This window comes from Eptatretus burgeri, chromosome 8 (genome assembly GCF_056783735.1).
Source record: "Eptatretus burgeri isolate ZD-2024b chromosome 8, Ebu_testis_v1, whole genome shotgun sequence".
NCBI lineage: Eukaryota > Metazoa > Chordata > Myxini > Myxiniformes > Myxinidae > Eptatretus > Eptatretus burgeri.
In genome coordinates, this window is record NC_140968.1 from 101,608,699 (window position 1) to 101,626,145 (window position 17,447).

Genomic DNA, 17,447 nt, shown 5'->3' on the forward strand with positions numbered 1-17,447 from the left:
GGATAATTGATACTCTCATGGGTATTGGTTCAACTATTCTTAAACATAAAGACCTAATTGGTTCAACTGCTTCTGCTGTGGGAAATGTAGCAGGTGCTGTAAAGAGTATAAAAGATGCTCAGAAGGAATCTCATAAATTACAAGCAATAAAAGAAATTAAGAAAGGTAAAACTCAGTTGTCCCCCAAGAACGACAGAAAATAATTCAAATACTTGGATCAGGGTTTCAAAAGTTTTAACATCTTTTTTCCTAAATAAATACAAGTATGGAAGCAATTGATAGTATCTATGATTTGGATGATACTATTATTATCTCAAACTCCACTAAAAAAGAAGATTACTTCAAGGTAAATGCAATAACTGGAACAGACTGGAATACAAATGGTACAAAAAGTTTTGAAATAAATAATCAACAAACCTATTTGAATCTCTCCGAAAGTTTCTTGTTGTGTAAATTTAAATTCACTAAGGCTGGGAATAACACAAACGCTACACTTGTAAATGATTTCTTCTGGAAAATGTTTGATAGTGTGCGATTGTATATTGGAACACAAGAAGTTGAAGCGGTTGATTATGTCTCTGCTGTATCTGAAATGATGAAATTTACACTCTATACATTCAGTGATAGAATGGGAAAGGGGTCTGTCGAAGGTTTTATTCCTGATATGTCAACGGGAACAAACACAGACCCTGGATATATTCAAAGGAAAGGAATGTATAATGATGATACAAAAGCAGAAAATAGTTTTACTGTGGCAGTTCCTCTTAAAGGTATATTTGGATTTTGTGATTATGATAAAGTTCTGTATGGTCTTAAAATTAGATTTCAACTACAAAGGAATGATAATGAAAATAGATTGCTTTTTGGTGTTGGTAGTGCTTTTGGTGAACAGAATAAATTTGTAATTGAGGAGATGAGTTGGTATATCAGTGAATATACTCCTAATCTTAAAACAGAAGAGATGTTGAATCGAAGACTTAACTCAAAGAAACCACTCAGTGTATCATACCTCAAAAGAAGATGTCAACACGTTAAACTCAATCAAACTACTTACACGTGGAATTTGGGTGTTCTGGAAGGAAAGCCACGATATCTGTGGATGATTTTTAAAAAGCCAGATGGTGATACTGCGACTGATAAGAATAATGCATTGAGTGATAATGCTAAGGTGAAACAACTTCGCGTTTCTCGAGATGGAACATTTTATCCACGACATAGATTGGAAATTAATTGGGAAAAAAATGATTTTGCTGAAGCATACAAGTCTTACCAAAAGGTGTGTGAAAGTAATGGAAATAAAGAACCTATTTTGGATATGACAGCGTTTAAAAGTTTGTATACAATCTATGCGTTTGACCTGAGCGCTCAAAAGGAAACTATAAAGTCTAATCGAGTGGATACTTCCCTATACATTGAAAGAGGAGAGAGTGAAGAAGTTGATACATATTGTTTGCTTTTGGAAGAAACAGAATTGCAGATTAATACAGATAATGGTGTGATGATTAGTCTCACATAATTTTTTTGTTAAATAAATGAGTGGCAAAGTACCAACTGGGGTATATGTTAATCAAATCAATCTTCATAAACTATCATCTTGTGTTCAAAATCAAAAGCCTTGTACGATTAACGTTAATACAATTCAGAGAAAAGGAGCAGTAAGAATTGATGTTTTGCTCACAAGAGAACAGGTTAAAATCTTGAATGACACTGGCTCACTTAAAATTAAAATGACAAAACCAATGTTGAAAAAATATTCAATAAGAGAGACGAGTGGAGGATTTCTCCCATTTCTAATTCCTTTATTTGCTGGTTTAAGTGCGGTTGGAGCATTGACGGGTGGTATTTCAACAGCGGTGAAAACTGCCAACGAAAGGAAGGCTCAACTCCAGGCTCAAAAAGAATTGGAAAGACATAACAAAGAGTTGGAGAAACAAATTAGTGGAAGTGGTGTAATTGTAGATTTTGCTGAAAAACTTGAAGGTCTGCCTGATAAAGCGAGATTGTTAGTTGGAGATATGCTTTCTTCTATAGCACAAGCAGGTGTAAAATTAACGAAAAGAGGTAATGGATTATATCTTTCTAATAAATAAATGAGCATTGATGAGTGGTTGAAAGAATTTGGAAAGAATACAACATCAAATTTACAACTTGCCAAATATTGTAAGAAATTAAAAATTCATAATGTGGTTATTTGTATGAGAGATGAATTAACAAATGTGCCGAAACATACAAAGAATATTATTATGAACTTAGAAGATAATGATGGGAACGGTTCTCATTGGGTTTGTATTTTTAATAGTCAAGACAAATATTATTTTGATAGTTTTGGTCTTCCACCACCTGTTGAAGTCATAAAATTCTTACAGAATGGTGTTTATCAAACATTTCAAGTCCAAGAATTAAATTCCAAGTGTTGTGGTCAATTATGTCTATATGTGTTATTTCAACTCAACAAAAATAAAAAATTTTATGATATTATTTTTAATCTAATATAAATGACTTATGTTGGTAAAGATGGTTCTATCTTTGGTGTATCACAAGAACTGGATATTGATTTATCAAATTATTATACAAAGGCACAGGCTGAACGACATAAATATAATATAAACAAAAATATTAACATGAAAAATGCTTATAAATTAAAAAATTATCCAAGCCCGACTGACGCGAATGACTTGGTGAGATTAAGCGATTTATCACAATATATATATACTTAAATAAAACGGCTGTGTATTCCAAAGATACAGAAGTGTTGATATTATCTCCAGGTCATACAGAATTCACAGTTCGAATTAAAATAAATTTTTATAAAGAAGGGCGTATCGTTTGTATGAGAATTGAACAATGGGGGTATGATATGAATGATTTAGGGTATAATTGGTCATTTAAAATTAACCTCGAAGACCTGGAACAATTAAATCAGTCTCGTAAGGAAGAATATTATGCACTTGGTATCGAGAATGAGTTTTGTGGAGCCACGATTAGTAAACAACAAATAAAAGAATTTAATAAGGGTAAATATAATAATGGTTTTGCCCTTGTTTATCTCATGAAAACAGAAAAAAACAGGATTATATATAATAAGTAAGGAAATACAAAATGATTTAACTATGGGAAGATGGGGAGGTGTTTCGTGCCATAATATTATTCTAACATATATTTCTAATACATAAATGACAGCAAGAAGGCTTCAAGAAAATTATCATTTCTGTGTCCAAGCATACCTTCAAGAAAAGGGTATTCGTTATTTTAATAAATATGTTCTACAACATAAGAATGAGGTATTTTCAATAAAAGATTGGCATTATGCTGATGTTGATAAACCGACAACTTAAGATTTAATTAGAATGTTAAATAATGAAAAAATTATAAGGTTAAGAAAAGGTAAGGCTCTTTTAGAAATTCAAAAGAAATTTTATTGGTTTCCTGTTGTAAAAAAAATTATTTTGGATACAGGAATAACAAGAAATCCTGATGAATATATGTATGATATTCTATGGGGTGTAAGCGATTCAAGGATAGTAAGGGATGAGGAAGGAGTTGAAGAAGAGAGGGAAGAGGAGGAAAAGGAGAAGAGAGAGAAGGAGGAGAGGGAGAAGAAAGAGAATGGGGAAAAGAAGAAGAGAGAGAGAGAGGGAGGAAAGAGAGAAGAGAGAGAGGGAGGAAAAGGAGAAGAGAGAGAAGGAGGAAAAGGAGAAGAGAGAGAGGGTGGAAAGAGCGAGACAAAATAAATATCAAAATATGGAAACCAGTGAGATTCAAAAAGATTGGTGGTATTACAGAAAATAACTCAACCCACTGAAGAGGAAAACAAAGAATTGACAAGTCTATTTGCAATACTTTCAACAAGACTATTGACATCGACAAGCTATTCATTTTAATTCAAGTTTTTCATTTTTTTTTTTTTCTTAAATAAATGGAGGAGAGAGTGAAGGCATTTCTAAGGATTCTTTATGTTTTAAAAATTAAGATTCAAATGTGCATGTTGGAAACTAAAAAGGTTTTTGCACTCTGCAGGAATTTTTCACATAAATAAATGAGTTATTGTCTCAAATGTAAAAAGAAAACTAATACTAAAAATATTTCATATATTAAAAGTAAAAATAACAGGGTTATACAAAAAGGTATATGTTCGGTGTGTGGTTCAAAAAAATCAATTTATCTCCAAACACAAACGAGGAGGAGATATACAAAAGTTTTTATCAGGAAGTAAATTTACAACTACTGGAATACCAGGGGAATTACATCTTCCAGGGTATTCTTTCTGTGGTCCAGGCACAAACTTGGATAAAAGATTAGATGAGGCAGACAATCCTAAATCCTGGAGTAAACCAATCAATAGAGTTGATGAAGTGTGCATGAGACACGATATTGATTATGGGAATACCACAACGTTGGAAGAAAAGCATGAAGCCGATAGAGAAATGTTGTATAATTTGTCTCTGATACAAAATCCAACCTTGAGAGAAAAAGTTGATAGGTTCATCGTGAAGAAGATGATTAGTGCTAAATTGAAACTTGGACTTGGAAATTCAAAAAACTTATAGGCTATAATGATGCCATTAAGACTGAAGAGCAATTAGCTGATGAATTACATAAACCAATATTCACAAAGTTTCAGAGAAGGAAAGTTTATTCCAAGGAAGTTGATTATATCTGGTCTGCTGATTTGATTGAACTCAATAATGATAAGGGGTACAAGTATGCTTTAACCGTTATTGATTTGAGGAGTAGATATGCGTGGGTTGTCCCTTTAAAAAACAAAACAGGTATGTTTATGTTATGTTAGCTTATGTTAGCTTTTCAACAGATATTTAATAAAAGTAAGAGAAAACCTAAAAAATTGTGGACTGATGAGGGTAGAGAGTTTTATAACAAGACATTTATGAATTTTCTAAAAAATAACAGTATTACATTATACAGTACCTTTAATGAAGGGAAGGCAGTTGTTGTTGAACGTTTTAATCGTACCTTAAAAGAGAGACTATATAAAAAATTCACACAACTCGGTTCACAACAATGGTCATCTTTTATTCAGGATATTGTGGATAAGTATAATGACACGATTCACACGTCAACAAATATGAAACCATCAGAAACATTTACAAAATTAAAATATGAAAAAGAGATTAATGTCAGAAAACCTAAGTTCAAAGTTGGTGATATCGTAAGAATATATAGGTGGAAATCTCATTTTGAAAAGGGTTTTACTGAACGATGGACGAAAGAACTTTTTAAAATTGTTGATGTAATAGATACAGTTCCTTGGACTTATAAAATATATGATTTGGAAGGGGAAGAGATTTTAGGTTCATTTTATTCACAGGAATTACAAAAGACAAAACTAAGCAGATAATACACCTTTGTGGACACTCGAGAGCCAAGTCCGAGGTGTACAAGTATATAATGTGTGTCAAGGGGTGGACGTTCTTAGATCTGTGAACCCCAAACACAGAATCCTCAACTGAATAGTCAAGGCTTAACTTTTGTTTGTGTGTGTGTGTGTGTGTGTGTGTGTGTGTGTGTGTGTGTGTGTGTGTGTGTGTGTGTGTGTGTGTGTGTGTGTGTGTGTGTGTGTGTGTGCAATGGGAGCAATAGGTTGGCGCTTCACTCCCTCCTACTATACACCGTTGTGGACACTCGAGGGCCAAGTCCGAGGTGTATAACAGTATATAATGTGTGTCAAGGGGTGGACGTTCTTAGATCTGTGAACCCCAAACACAGAATCCTCAACTGAATAGTCAAGGCTTAACTTTTGTTTGTTGATGTGTATGTGTGTGTGTGTCCCAACCCTCACATTCAAAATCTCAACCCCAACCCTCACATTCAAAATCTCAACCCCAACTCAATCCTCACCCAACACAGTCTTTTTCAAAATGAGATTTCCACCTATATATATATATATATATATATATATATATATTTTACGTTTTTTTTTTTTTTTCTCTTCTTCCAATTCTGTCTTTTAAGGCTTTCAGGTTTGATGACATAGAAAGAGGGAGTAAGAACTTTCTTGATAGGTTTAAATCCCAAAGAGTGGTAGCATTTCAAGTTTTCAAAATAACCCCAACTTTCCAAGTCTCCAAGGTAGTTATTTAAACCATCAAGGCAGAACTCATTTACTGATTTTTTCAAAATTTGTGAGTCTCCAAGGTAGTTCCCATATTTAGAACCATCTTGGCAGAACCCTTTTCCTGAGTCTCCAAGGTAGTTATTTAAACCATCAAGGCAGAACTCATTTACTGATTTTTTTCAAAATTTGTGAGTCTCCAAGGTAAAACTTGTATTCTGGCTCATCAACGTATAACTTGTTCAGTGGGTATTGTCTTGATAACTCACAATGAGTACTATTGCTGTAAAACTCTTTTTCAGGATTTTGCTGGTCTCCAAGGTATAACTCTTTGGTTGGGTCATCAAGGACGAACTCGTTCTGTGGGTCTTGGTCGCTCATAAGGTCTTCAACCAAGCCAACAATTTCGCCCCAAGTTGTAGCAAAAGCAGTATTTTCATTTCGTATTTCAGACACAATTTCCTGTGAGAGAAAATAATAATGTATTAATTAAGTTATTTAATTATTAAATGAGTATGCTTCAATCAAAGTTTGAAAATAGGAAAATAAAAATCTTACCTCAACAGATAAGAGGTTTGAATCCAGTTCATCAACTTGAAGGTTTAGTTCCATACAAGACAGAGAGTTCCAAGGAACACCAAAGTCATCCCACTCAAGGTCTTGGTCGCTCACAAGGTCTTCAACCAAGTCAACAATTTCGCTCCAAGTTGTAGCAAAAGCAGTATTTTCATTTTGTATTTCAGATACAATTTCCTGTGAGAGAAAATAATAATGTATTAATTAAGTTATTTAATTATTAAATGAGTATGCTTCAATCAAAGTTTGAAAATAGTAAAATAAAAATCTTACCTCAATAGATAAGAGGTTTGAATCCAGTTCATCAACTTGAAGGTTTAGTTCCATACAAGACAGAGAGTTCCAGACAAGCACACAGCACACCATTGCCAGCAAAAACAAATGTTTAAAATGGAGCCTGGGTTTGAAGCTTTTATAGAGAAAGACTGGTGGGTGTGGTTTCCTTTGGAAATTCCCTGGGCAAGCCTAGGCAAGCCTTCATTGGGAAATTTTTCAAAACCATAACATCCTGTAATTTTCTAGTGATTTCTTTGTGAGTCAGAGATGAACTGGAAATTATGTAAGAGTGGGCGGGGCTTAGCAAAAGTAGGCGGGGCTTAGGAAAAGTGGGCGTGGTTTAGAAAAATACCTTATGAAAAGTGGGCGGGGCTTAGCAAAAGTGGGCGGGGCTTAAAGAAAAGTGGGCGGGGCTTATTGAATACCTTGTGGAAAGTGGGCGGGGCTTAGCAAAAGTGGGCGGGGCTTAAAGAAAAGTGGGCGGGGCTTAACAAAAAAATAACCTGTGGCTCAGGAGGTGGTCAAACAAGAGCATTAAGAGAAGTTTATCATTTCGTAATGGCACAAAAGGGGTATCTTAAAAAATATAAAGATTCAAATGTTTTGTTTGTCAATATTTTAGATGGGGATTATTGTGCAAAGAAAATTAAACTATTGAAGGAATTTGAGAATGAACAAATCTTTATAGGTTCAATGAGTGAGCTGTTCAACCCCCAGGTGTTCAATTCAATGAGGTTCAACCTCCAGGTTAAAAGGGGAGACAAATAAATATACCTTGGGATAAATAGGGGGTTTATTTTTAGGGAAAAAAAAGGGAATCGCTGAAAATCCCCCATTCATTTACATGGGGAAAAGTGAGCCAGAATCAGTATTCTTACCCTACTTGTATATATATGTATATATATGTATATGTATATATATGTATATATATATATATATATATATATATATATATATATATATATATATGTATATATATATATATATACATACATGGTTCGTGCTCCATCACACTGAGCTCGTGATTCTCAGAAATGACTCCAACCTGCCAATTGGCAAAACATTTATATGCGTGTTCATTAAGCATAATGTTGCGAATCTGGGGTCGGGGGCGAAAACCACAAGGGGTGAACTACCTCGGGTTCCCATCAGACTCTCCGGAATTTCAGGCTGTCACACATGAATTACTTCATGACGTGGCGGGTCACTAATTGACTGCGAATGTCAATAACTCGACCACATGACTTGGGGTCCTTCATCTAATTAGTACCATTTACCTAAAGGTCATGTGATCTAATTACCGGGGAACACGCCCTCGGAACGCATTTGCTCAAACGGGATCACCTCACCAGATCAGATGCAGACGAGCGGAACCGCCAAGCGCGTATCGGCTGGGAAACAGATTGTTGGTTGGGGAATAACGTTCCGGATCAGCTAGCGTGCGGGCCATGCTGGACCAATGGAAGAAAACACAAAAATGAACTGGGAACATTTCTATATAATGCATTTATTTACAACCAAGCGAGGAAAAGTATGTGGCACAGTGAATGGGGCTTTATTTGAATGTACAGCAAGGGATTGCAAGGAATTTGTGGAGTGCGGCAAAATGCAACGACTTGCAAAAGAGGACACAGAGCATGATTATCCCGACTATCTTCTAGAATCTCACTTGATCCAGGACAGTTGCCCACAGACACACACACACACACACACACACACACACACACACACACACACACACACACACACACACACACACACACACACACACACACACACACACACATACACACACACACACACACACACACACACACACACACACACTGGGAAAGTTAGAGAGCCAAGAAAGAGAGAAAGGTGAGGATTTGCACCCTCTAAATACCTGCCACGGTCGGCTGACCAACGCGTCCCAGGACCCAGGATGCTTAGGGACGGGTAGTTGGAAAGATACTGGTGTCTACGGTGTGGGAGTGTGGAGGTGTGATGTATATGACGTGAGGGGTGCGGCGTCGTGCCAGAGGAAAATGTGATTGCAAGTCGGTACGCGTTCGTCTTTGTTCATCCACAGAAGGCTGGAGAGAGGGTTGTATCGAGAGAGGGAGGAGAATAGATGCGTCAGAAGGAAGATCCCAAACATAGCCATGTTAAGGTCTGTATGTGTAGCATATACCTCCGTGAGATGCTCCGCCAGGGTGTTCCCACCTCTTGATATGGCGTGTTATCTCCTGTTTATTTATTCGCTGGGACTCGTGGCAACATGTACTCCGCACTGGTCCATGGCTTCGCGGAGTCAGTCTGGCTTTGTGGGGGTGGCAGCACATTGACAGCACGGCATGGAGTCCACTGTATTCTCTCGAAGGATAGCAGTCACACACGGATGATGTTCTCGAAGAAGAAGCTCTTTTTATGGCTCTGCGCTCCCCCCCCTTTTATAAACCCCAGGCAAAGGGTGGGGCGAGGACTGGAAAGCGACGTGCTGTGGCCTAAATCGTGCTCCTCTATTGGGCCACAGTGGCCCCAGCCCTGCCACACCAGGCTCCGGGACTAGAATCCAGCTCAGATGCCCACCAGCACTGCTTGGAGTGCTTGGAGCTCCTGACTGAACATGGGGGGCATGCTCCCCGAGCTGGCACCCAGGCCCCGAATGTGAACCGAGTGTAGTCTGTATGTAGGATGGTAGCAGACTTTCTTCACCACCCACGGGCTCCTTCATGAGCCAAAATACACTCCCGGGATCCGAAGCAAATTCGCGGATCGCCGTTCCCGCAACCCTTCCTCATTGCTTACAGTCTTGCCATAGTCTGACGACTGGATGAGGGCTGTAACAATTCCGGACGCTCACCCAGGACATTTCTGGCGAAATGCAATGGAGCTACATTGCGTCTGTTGTGTGGTTGAGCATCGCGTGGTGCTGAGGACAATGGCCGACGTCGTGTGGTGCTCATCGAAATATAGTGGCGAATTGTAGAAATGCAGAGGTACGAGAGGGTGCGGGAGTATTTTTCCCGTGTGCAGGAGGCGTTTGTGGTCAAAGTGGTGAGATTTGGTGTGCGAGGTGCGGAGTAAGGTGAGGTGCCGGTTGGAAATTGGTGCGCACATTTGAATGAAATAATGGCGTGCAAATTCCAGCGACAGGTTGTCTTGTGTGCAACAGGGATGATCCGAGCCACGGGAGGCATTGTGGTGTGCTTATTAAACAATTGTTGTATGGCGTGTGTGCTTGCATGCTTGTTGTGTAGTATGGCTAAAAGGAAAGTGTTGGAGTTGGGATCAGAGTACGATTTGATGAGATATTTATTAGACCTCACGAGTCCCACGCAACGCACTTCGTCCCGTTAACCCACTAGACATGAGGGGAGGACTAACTACACTAAGACTAATGAAATAACTGCCTGGGGATCATTGTATGTTGGGGCCATTTCCTTAGAGGCATGTGGTTTTGCAGAAACGCAACAATAACATATTATTTTTGCTAACTGCCTAACCCCATCTCTCTCTCCCATCCTTGCTCTACCCCCCTCTCAATACAGTGTGGTATCCTCCTCCCGCATCTTCTCTCTCTCTCTCTCTCTCTCTCTCTCTCTGTCTCTGTCTCTGTCTCTGTCTCTGTCTCTGTCTCTGTCTCTGTCTCTCTCTGTCTCTGTCTCTGTCTCTGTCTCTGTCTCTGTCTCTGTCTCTGTCTCTGTCTCTGTCTCTGTCTCTGTCTCTGTCTCTGGGTGGCGTTCGTCTCCGGACGCGTCTGGGGGGCTATTTATAGTGTGACCGGTAGAAAATGTATTTCAGATTATTTTGTTGCCATCTTCAGTTCTTCTTTGCAGAATCATTTTGATGAGACATTATGAATCGTAATTATCACTCCACCACACATCTGTTTTCCCTTCCTCTCACCTCACACTGTCTTCCCTCTCCCCCACCCCTCTCTCCCTCTTCCCCACCCCTCTCTCCCTCTTCCCCACCCCTCTCTCCCTCTTCCCCACCCCTCTCTCCCTCTTCCCCACCCCTCTCTCCCTCTTCCCCACCCCTCTCTCCCTCTTCCCCACCCCTCTTTCCCTCTTCCCCACCCCTCTCTCTCTCCCTCTTCCCCACCCCTCTCTCTCTCCCTCTTCCCCACCCCTCTCTCTCTCCCTCTTCCCCACCCCTCTCTCTCTCTCTCTCTCCCTCTTCCCCACCCCTCTCTCTCTCTCTCTCTCCCCCTCTTCCCCACCCCTCTCTCTCTCTCTCCCTCTTCCCCACCCCTCTCTCTCTCTCTCCCTCTTCCCCACCCCTCTCTCCCTCTCCCTCTTCCCCACCCCTCTCTCCCTCTCCCTCTTCCTCACCCCTCTCTCCCTCTCCCTCTTCCCCACCCCTCTCTCCCTCTCCCTCTTCCCCACCCCTCTCTCCACCCCTCTCTTCCCCATTCCTCTCTCCATCTCCCTCTTCCCCACCTCCTTCCCCACCCCTCTCTTCCCCACCCCTCTCTCCATCTCCCTCTTCCCCACCTCCTTCCCCACCCCTCTCTTCCCCACTCCTCTCTCCCTCTCCCTCCCTCTTCTTTTTCTCCCCCCCCCCCCTTTAGTATTACTGTCAGTGAAGTGACGGGTGATATTTGCTAATATATATGTGTATATATATATATATATATATATATATATATATATATATATATATATATATATATATATATATATATATATATATATATATATATATATATATATATATATATATATATATATATATATATATATATATATTGCGTTCCTAGGGCTCGAGCCCATCACAAGGGGGAAATCCCTAGTTTCTCACTAACTCACCCAGACCTGAGGCCACCTGGAACGAATAACTTTACCCCACAGTGGGTTGTGATGCAACTCCAAATGCCAATCGAGCAAACATGAGTCCCAGTGTCCGTCCATCTAACAACCGTGTAACTCGGAGTCCCGTAACTTCCCCGACCAGGAAACATGTGCTGCTTACCTTATCTGGTGATCCTGAATGCGGCTGAGCTGTACCGTTGACACACACCGGACCCTGTAAACCAAACCGTCGGGAATCTCAACCTCCCAAGCTATCTATGTGCGGACAGTGCTCGACCAATGGTGGAAAAGACAGATACGGACAGTTTGGAAATAGATTCCACAAGTAAAGGTTTATTTACACAAGTGAGGAGCAGGAAAAACAAGCTCAAATGAGCTAAGATCCTCGTCCTCTTAATGATGACGTCATAAAAACGAATATGACGTCATTGTGATGCATCAGGTTTGCAATAAATTATCTGTGCTAATGCCCGGCTTGATTCCCGCAAACAAAATTCAAACAGCTTGCCTAGTTTCGGAGATAATGGTATAGGCGATTTCCATTAATGGCAATATTATGACGTCAACTTTTTTTCTCGGAAGAATTTCCAAAATCGGAGATGGTTACGACCTGCGCGTGGGCTTTCTGCATATACATGGCAAGTTTCACGAAGATCCAATGAAAACTCTGGGTTGTGAAACAAAAAATGTCAAAAAATAGGAATGACATCATAAAAATTGATATGACGTCATAGTGATATATCATATGTGCGGAAAAATTAATCTCTGCTAATTCCCCGTTCGATTCCCGCAAACAGAATTCAAAAAGCTTGCCGAGTTTCGGAGATAACTTTCGGCGATTTCCATTAGCGGAGATATTTTGACGTCATAACTTTTTTTTCTAGGAGGAATTTTCAAAATCGGAGATGGTTACTGTCTGCGCAACATATTTTTACATATATACACCAAGTTTCAGGAAGTTTCGATGAAAACTGTAGGCTGTGAAACAAAAAAGTCCAAAAGAAGACGATGAAGAACAACAACGTGAGTAAGACCAAGATCCTCCATGCAGTGGGAGAGAAGTGGGAAGAAAGACTGTGTGTGCGTGCGTGTGCGTGTGCATGCATGCGCATGCGTGTTGAAAAGGGAAACTGAGAAAGTTGCAGCATTAAAGAGGTGTGAGGTTACTGCCCAAGTGTGAGATCCTGCCAGATGTGTCTGTAGTGTTGCTTGGTTTCGGTCCTTTTAATCAGCTTTGCTCCGTCCGACCCTCACAGCCTCGGCTCCTCACTTGTGACGACAGTTCGTGAGGTCAACACCAAAGGGGCGAAAGTGTCACGAACCAGCAGCACGACCACTGCAGTGCGAGCGATGGAGTGAGCGTATCCGACCCCGAAGAAAGAGAGGATGTCCAGCGCCTGTCAAAAGAGGACAGAACAAATGACGTGCCTTGGGGAACGGAGTGTCCGGCGCCCGTCGACGTCGTGCCTCGGGGAGCATTGCCCGGGCTCGTGATAGCCATCATGAAAGCTAACAACGGAGTTGGGGGTTGAGGGATGAGGGATTTCCTTTGGAGAGGGGGAGTTTATGTAACTGTGACCCTGTAACATGTGTGTACATATGTATAATATGTCATGTGTATGTCTAAATCAGTGTGTGCGTGCATGCGCGCTGCCACCACCGGTCTTCAACGCCACTTGCAAGTCTTCTTTAAGACTGAATGAAGCCTTCCTCAGTTGTCTTGAAGCATCCGTATTCACCCCAGCAAGGAACCGTGTGTGTGCCTGCACACCTTTCATGACAATAAATTTCAACACAGAGGGTATCCATTAGCACCATCAAGCCTGTGCAATGGTTGACAACCTACGGTTGTTTGTCCATGCTCTACATTTTCAAATGCTTAGCATCAAGCAAGTACCATTTAAAAGGTCTTTGAAATGGCTCGGCCGGGGTTCAAACCACTGACTCTGAGCGGACACTCTAACCATTACACCACCGAGTCTGGTCTGTACTTTGGACATCATAAAGTCACCAAATTCATATTTTCATCTGAATACGTCAAACGTGCAGAACCAGGGATTTGAACAACATGAGATCTCACACGTGTATATAAGATGGGTGTTTGTAGCATGTGTACACGTCTTGTTCACATCATCCTGAGAAAAGTACTCGGATGGGAATACCAGACAGGCCGACTTGTAATCCCATTCACGGCTTTGTTTATCTGAGAATGTTTAACCTTTTGTTGTGTCTAAGTCCTATCTACATTGTACCATGATTTTGTTCCGTTTGTATTTGTGCTTCAGTGCAATCAAAGAGCAAAGAAGTCAGACGTCCGTCCGGTGTACGTGTCGACTCTCAGAGCCATCGATACGGTCGAACTGGAGAGCTTGAAAAGGTGAGGAACTTTGGCCGCTTTAATTCGTCACAAACTTTTCAAAATCATCCGTTTCATCACAGGCGCACATATTGTCCAGCTTACAACCGACTTCCCACCACATTACACAGATTGTCTTACATTTCACCTTGCGAGTGTTCCAGATGATGCCTTCAGAAGACCAAAGCCGGTCGATTTGGGGTACGCATGCGGTCACTGTCGATGTGTTGTGCAATCCTTTCGCTGTTAAATCCGTCTCTCGTAGTTCATGTCCGAGGTTATTCTGCAATCCTGAGGGTGCTGTATATTGGTAAATAAATTTAATTTTTATTCTCCCAGTTGCAAATGGCTGTGGCCGTCAAGCGAGTTATTCGGCATAGCTGTCGTCGTGGGCGAGAGACACGTTACTACCCTTACAAGTATCATGATGTACGGTATTGGAAATAATTATGGAAAAGGAGGAAATGCTGGGTATTACAATGCAAATCACACACGATAGAATGGTTGTGAAAATGAAACTCTCTGTTGTGTCGTCACTTGTTGAAATGGTGCACTGTGATTGGTTGTTCCCGAAAACCTTTGCTGACTCTTTCACTCCTCAGTTTAGGTTTTCGGGCAGCGACGCATCCATCGAGACCATTCTGCGCCAATGTGTATCTTACTGTTCTTCAACACATGTTAACAACCGTATTTTCAGCGAGGTCATTCACAAGATACCGACTAGATTGTCATCCATAGCATCGAGAATAATGCAGTGCTCAAGGTAGAGAGAGAGAGAGCTTTTCATGTTGGCCCATTCACCACAAGTGTGAAAATGACATTGTTGTTTGGCTTTATGGACTCAAATATATATTTGGGGTCCAAGGGTCCTGGAGGTGTTGTAACACAAATCACGCACCTGCATGGGAGACGAGGGCACAAACGACACTGGACTTGACTTCAAACAAACGTAGCTGCTGACGCAAAGAATCTTTGGCTATCACTGGTCGTACTCTGTGTCCAACGAGTGGTTGCTGTGAGAGACTTAAATGAGATTTGTTACCTGCATAGTCTGTGAGCGTCAGCTGTGGCTGTATGGACATGTGGCTCGTTTTCCTGACACTGATACTCACCAGATTCTCTCAGCGAGGGAGTCCTGTGAGTGGAGGAGGCCAATGGGCCGAACACGTGCCTCGTGGTTGCAGCAGGTTGATCAGCATCTCAAGGAAATGGGGATGGGCCAGACATCTGCCTGGGGGATGGCCAGATAGAAGGTCCCTGGCATACTGGCGGAGAGTTGACACAGCGACGCGCTGCTCCGGCGCATGCTCCCATACCTGACCTGACCTCCCACCGCCCCCCCCCCCACCTGCCCCCTGCCCTCCATGGGATGCCAGCCTATGGGCTTTATCTATGCTCTGTCCTCTAACTTCTGAGTGTCCAACAATGATTTAGGACGTACCATTTTTTTGGCTTTGGTATTGTTTGAATATCCAACCTACCAGATTCTAACCGTAAGATAGCCTAGAAGTCTGTACACTTGCCTCTAAGCTGTCTCGCCTTGGTTTGAGTATAAAGCCAGCTGTCATGCTGGTACTTTGCAAGCAGGGGGATTCATCAATGTGTGTGCCGTCCCCGAGATGGACGTCAAACTGGGCGTCCCATCTCTTGGTGGACTATTGCTGGCACTCTGAACAAAAATTCCTGCTCTTACCTACTGAGAGGCACTGCATCAGATGCACAGCTGTGCCTCCAACAAAATTATGCTACCCACTGCCACATGCTGCATACAAAAAAAGAAGCAGCACATTTCCCACCCAGTCTGGTATCCATTGGATTCTCGGCTCGGTTGTCTTCAGGTACTCGTCCACTGATGCACTGGAAAATGGCATGTTGGGCTTCATTAACATCTGCCACGTGCTTCTGACCATACATGGTGCATACGAAAGAGGACAATGTTTTAACATCCCGACTTTCCGTGGTTGTGTTTTTTTTTTTTTTTTTTTTTTTTTTTTTTTTTTTTTTTAAACGTTTCAACTTGATTTCCTGTAACATCTTGTTCCTTGATTACATATTGTCATACTTTCCCTTTTTTGTAGAATGCTGCAGTGACCGCAACCGGTGCAGACGTGAAGCCCTGTCAGTGATGCCGTCACGCCGGGTTGCTTGTTCTCCAAAACACTAAGCCGGAAATGTCATTGTAGCGGCGATTGTTACCGCTTCCTCAGTCCATGATGATTTTCAATTTGCACGCTCCTCCTCGGTAGATCTGCCAGGCATACCCCCAATCGAGTGATTGGTTTGTCGGTGTCGGAATGGCTACCATGGGAGACAACAATTTTTTTTTTTCTGGCCAACAATCATGCCAGTTATGATTCTTCCATCCAATAAGGAGAAAATCCCTCCAGCTGATCAGCTATTATCGCCAAGAACCCAACAGCACCAAAACGAGTTAAGGGGTAATGAAGACACCTTGAGGAAAAAAAGCACAAATTGATGTCATGAACAGAAAACATCGTTTTAGATGCAATTGGAATTGGTGCAAGTGCTGTGTCGGTAAACAAGCTCCGTTATTAACGAGTTGACCATATGGTACATTAAATAGAGTGAGGACAAAAATACAGGTGAGTGTGAGTTCTGCTGCACCTTTAAAAGCGAAAGTGTAATTTGTTTGCAGACATGACCCTGTTTTCAAGAGAATGGAAGGAAAAACTTTTAAATGGATGGATGGAGAATCGGGCTCAGAAAAACGCTCCTCTTAATGGACTGGTCATTTGCCAAAAGTCTGATCTCGGTGTAACTCATTTATATTGATGAGCATCTGCCGGGGTAATGCAACCCCAAAAATGTCTGCTCATCGTCATCGACTCATTGCATATTCAGAGGACCTCAATGCTTTATTCTGAGCCAGTTTCATTCGTGACCTCCGATGTTTGATCTGGAGCCTCTTTTGGGCGTCTGCTGGGGTGATGCCCCCAAAATGTCTGCTTATCGTCATCGACTCATTGCATATTCAGAGGACCTCAATGCTTTATTCTGAGCCAGTTTCATTCGTGACCTCCGATGTTTGATCTGGAGCCTCTTTTGGGCGTCTGCTGGGGTGATGCCCCCAAAAATGTCTGCTTATCGTCATCGACTCATTGCATATTCAGAGGACCTCAATGCTTTATTCTGAGCCAGTTTCATTCGTGACCTCCGATGTTGGATCTGGAGCCTCTTTTGGGCGTCTGCTGGGGTGATGCCCCCAAAATGTCTGTTACTGGTCATACCATATTCAGGAGGGCCCGATTCTTCACTTGGGACCTCCGACGTTGGATCTTGTGCCTTTTTGGGCGGCTGCTTTTGATGGCATGGGGGGCTAAAACCACCAGCTATATCCCGGTAGACGTCC

The 17,447-nt window shown here is 41.4% G+C and overlaps 1 protein-coding gene and 1 long non-coding RNA gene across 8 annotated transcripts in view; one reads left to right on the top strand and one right to left on the bottom strand.

The window, feature by feature from the left end:
- Positions 1 to 17,447, top strand: part of RFWD3 (ring finger and WD repeat domain 3) — a 71,840-nt gene that overhangs the window by 39,685 nt on the left and 14,708 nt on the right. For all 7 annotated transcript variants that reach the window (XM_085893301.1, XM_085893303.1, XM_085893304.1 and 4 more), the window contains one exon: positions 14,007 to 14,098. In XM_085893301.1, the coding sequence (XP_085749427.1) occupies positions 14,007 to 14,098 (92 nt within the window). The remainder of the gene's footprint in view (positions 1 to 14,006; positions 14,099 to 17,447) is intronic.
- Positions 5,011 to 7,230, bottom strand: LOC147022428 (uncharacterized). The gene is made up of 2 exons (XR_015061245.1): positions 6,920 to 7,230; positions 5,011 to 6,823 (listed from the first exon to the last, which is right to left on the bottom strand). It is a non-coding gene; the product is annotated as an uncharacterized LOC147022428 (long non-coding RNA).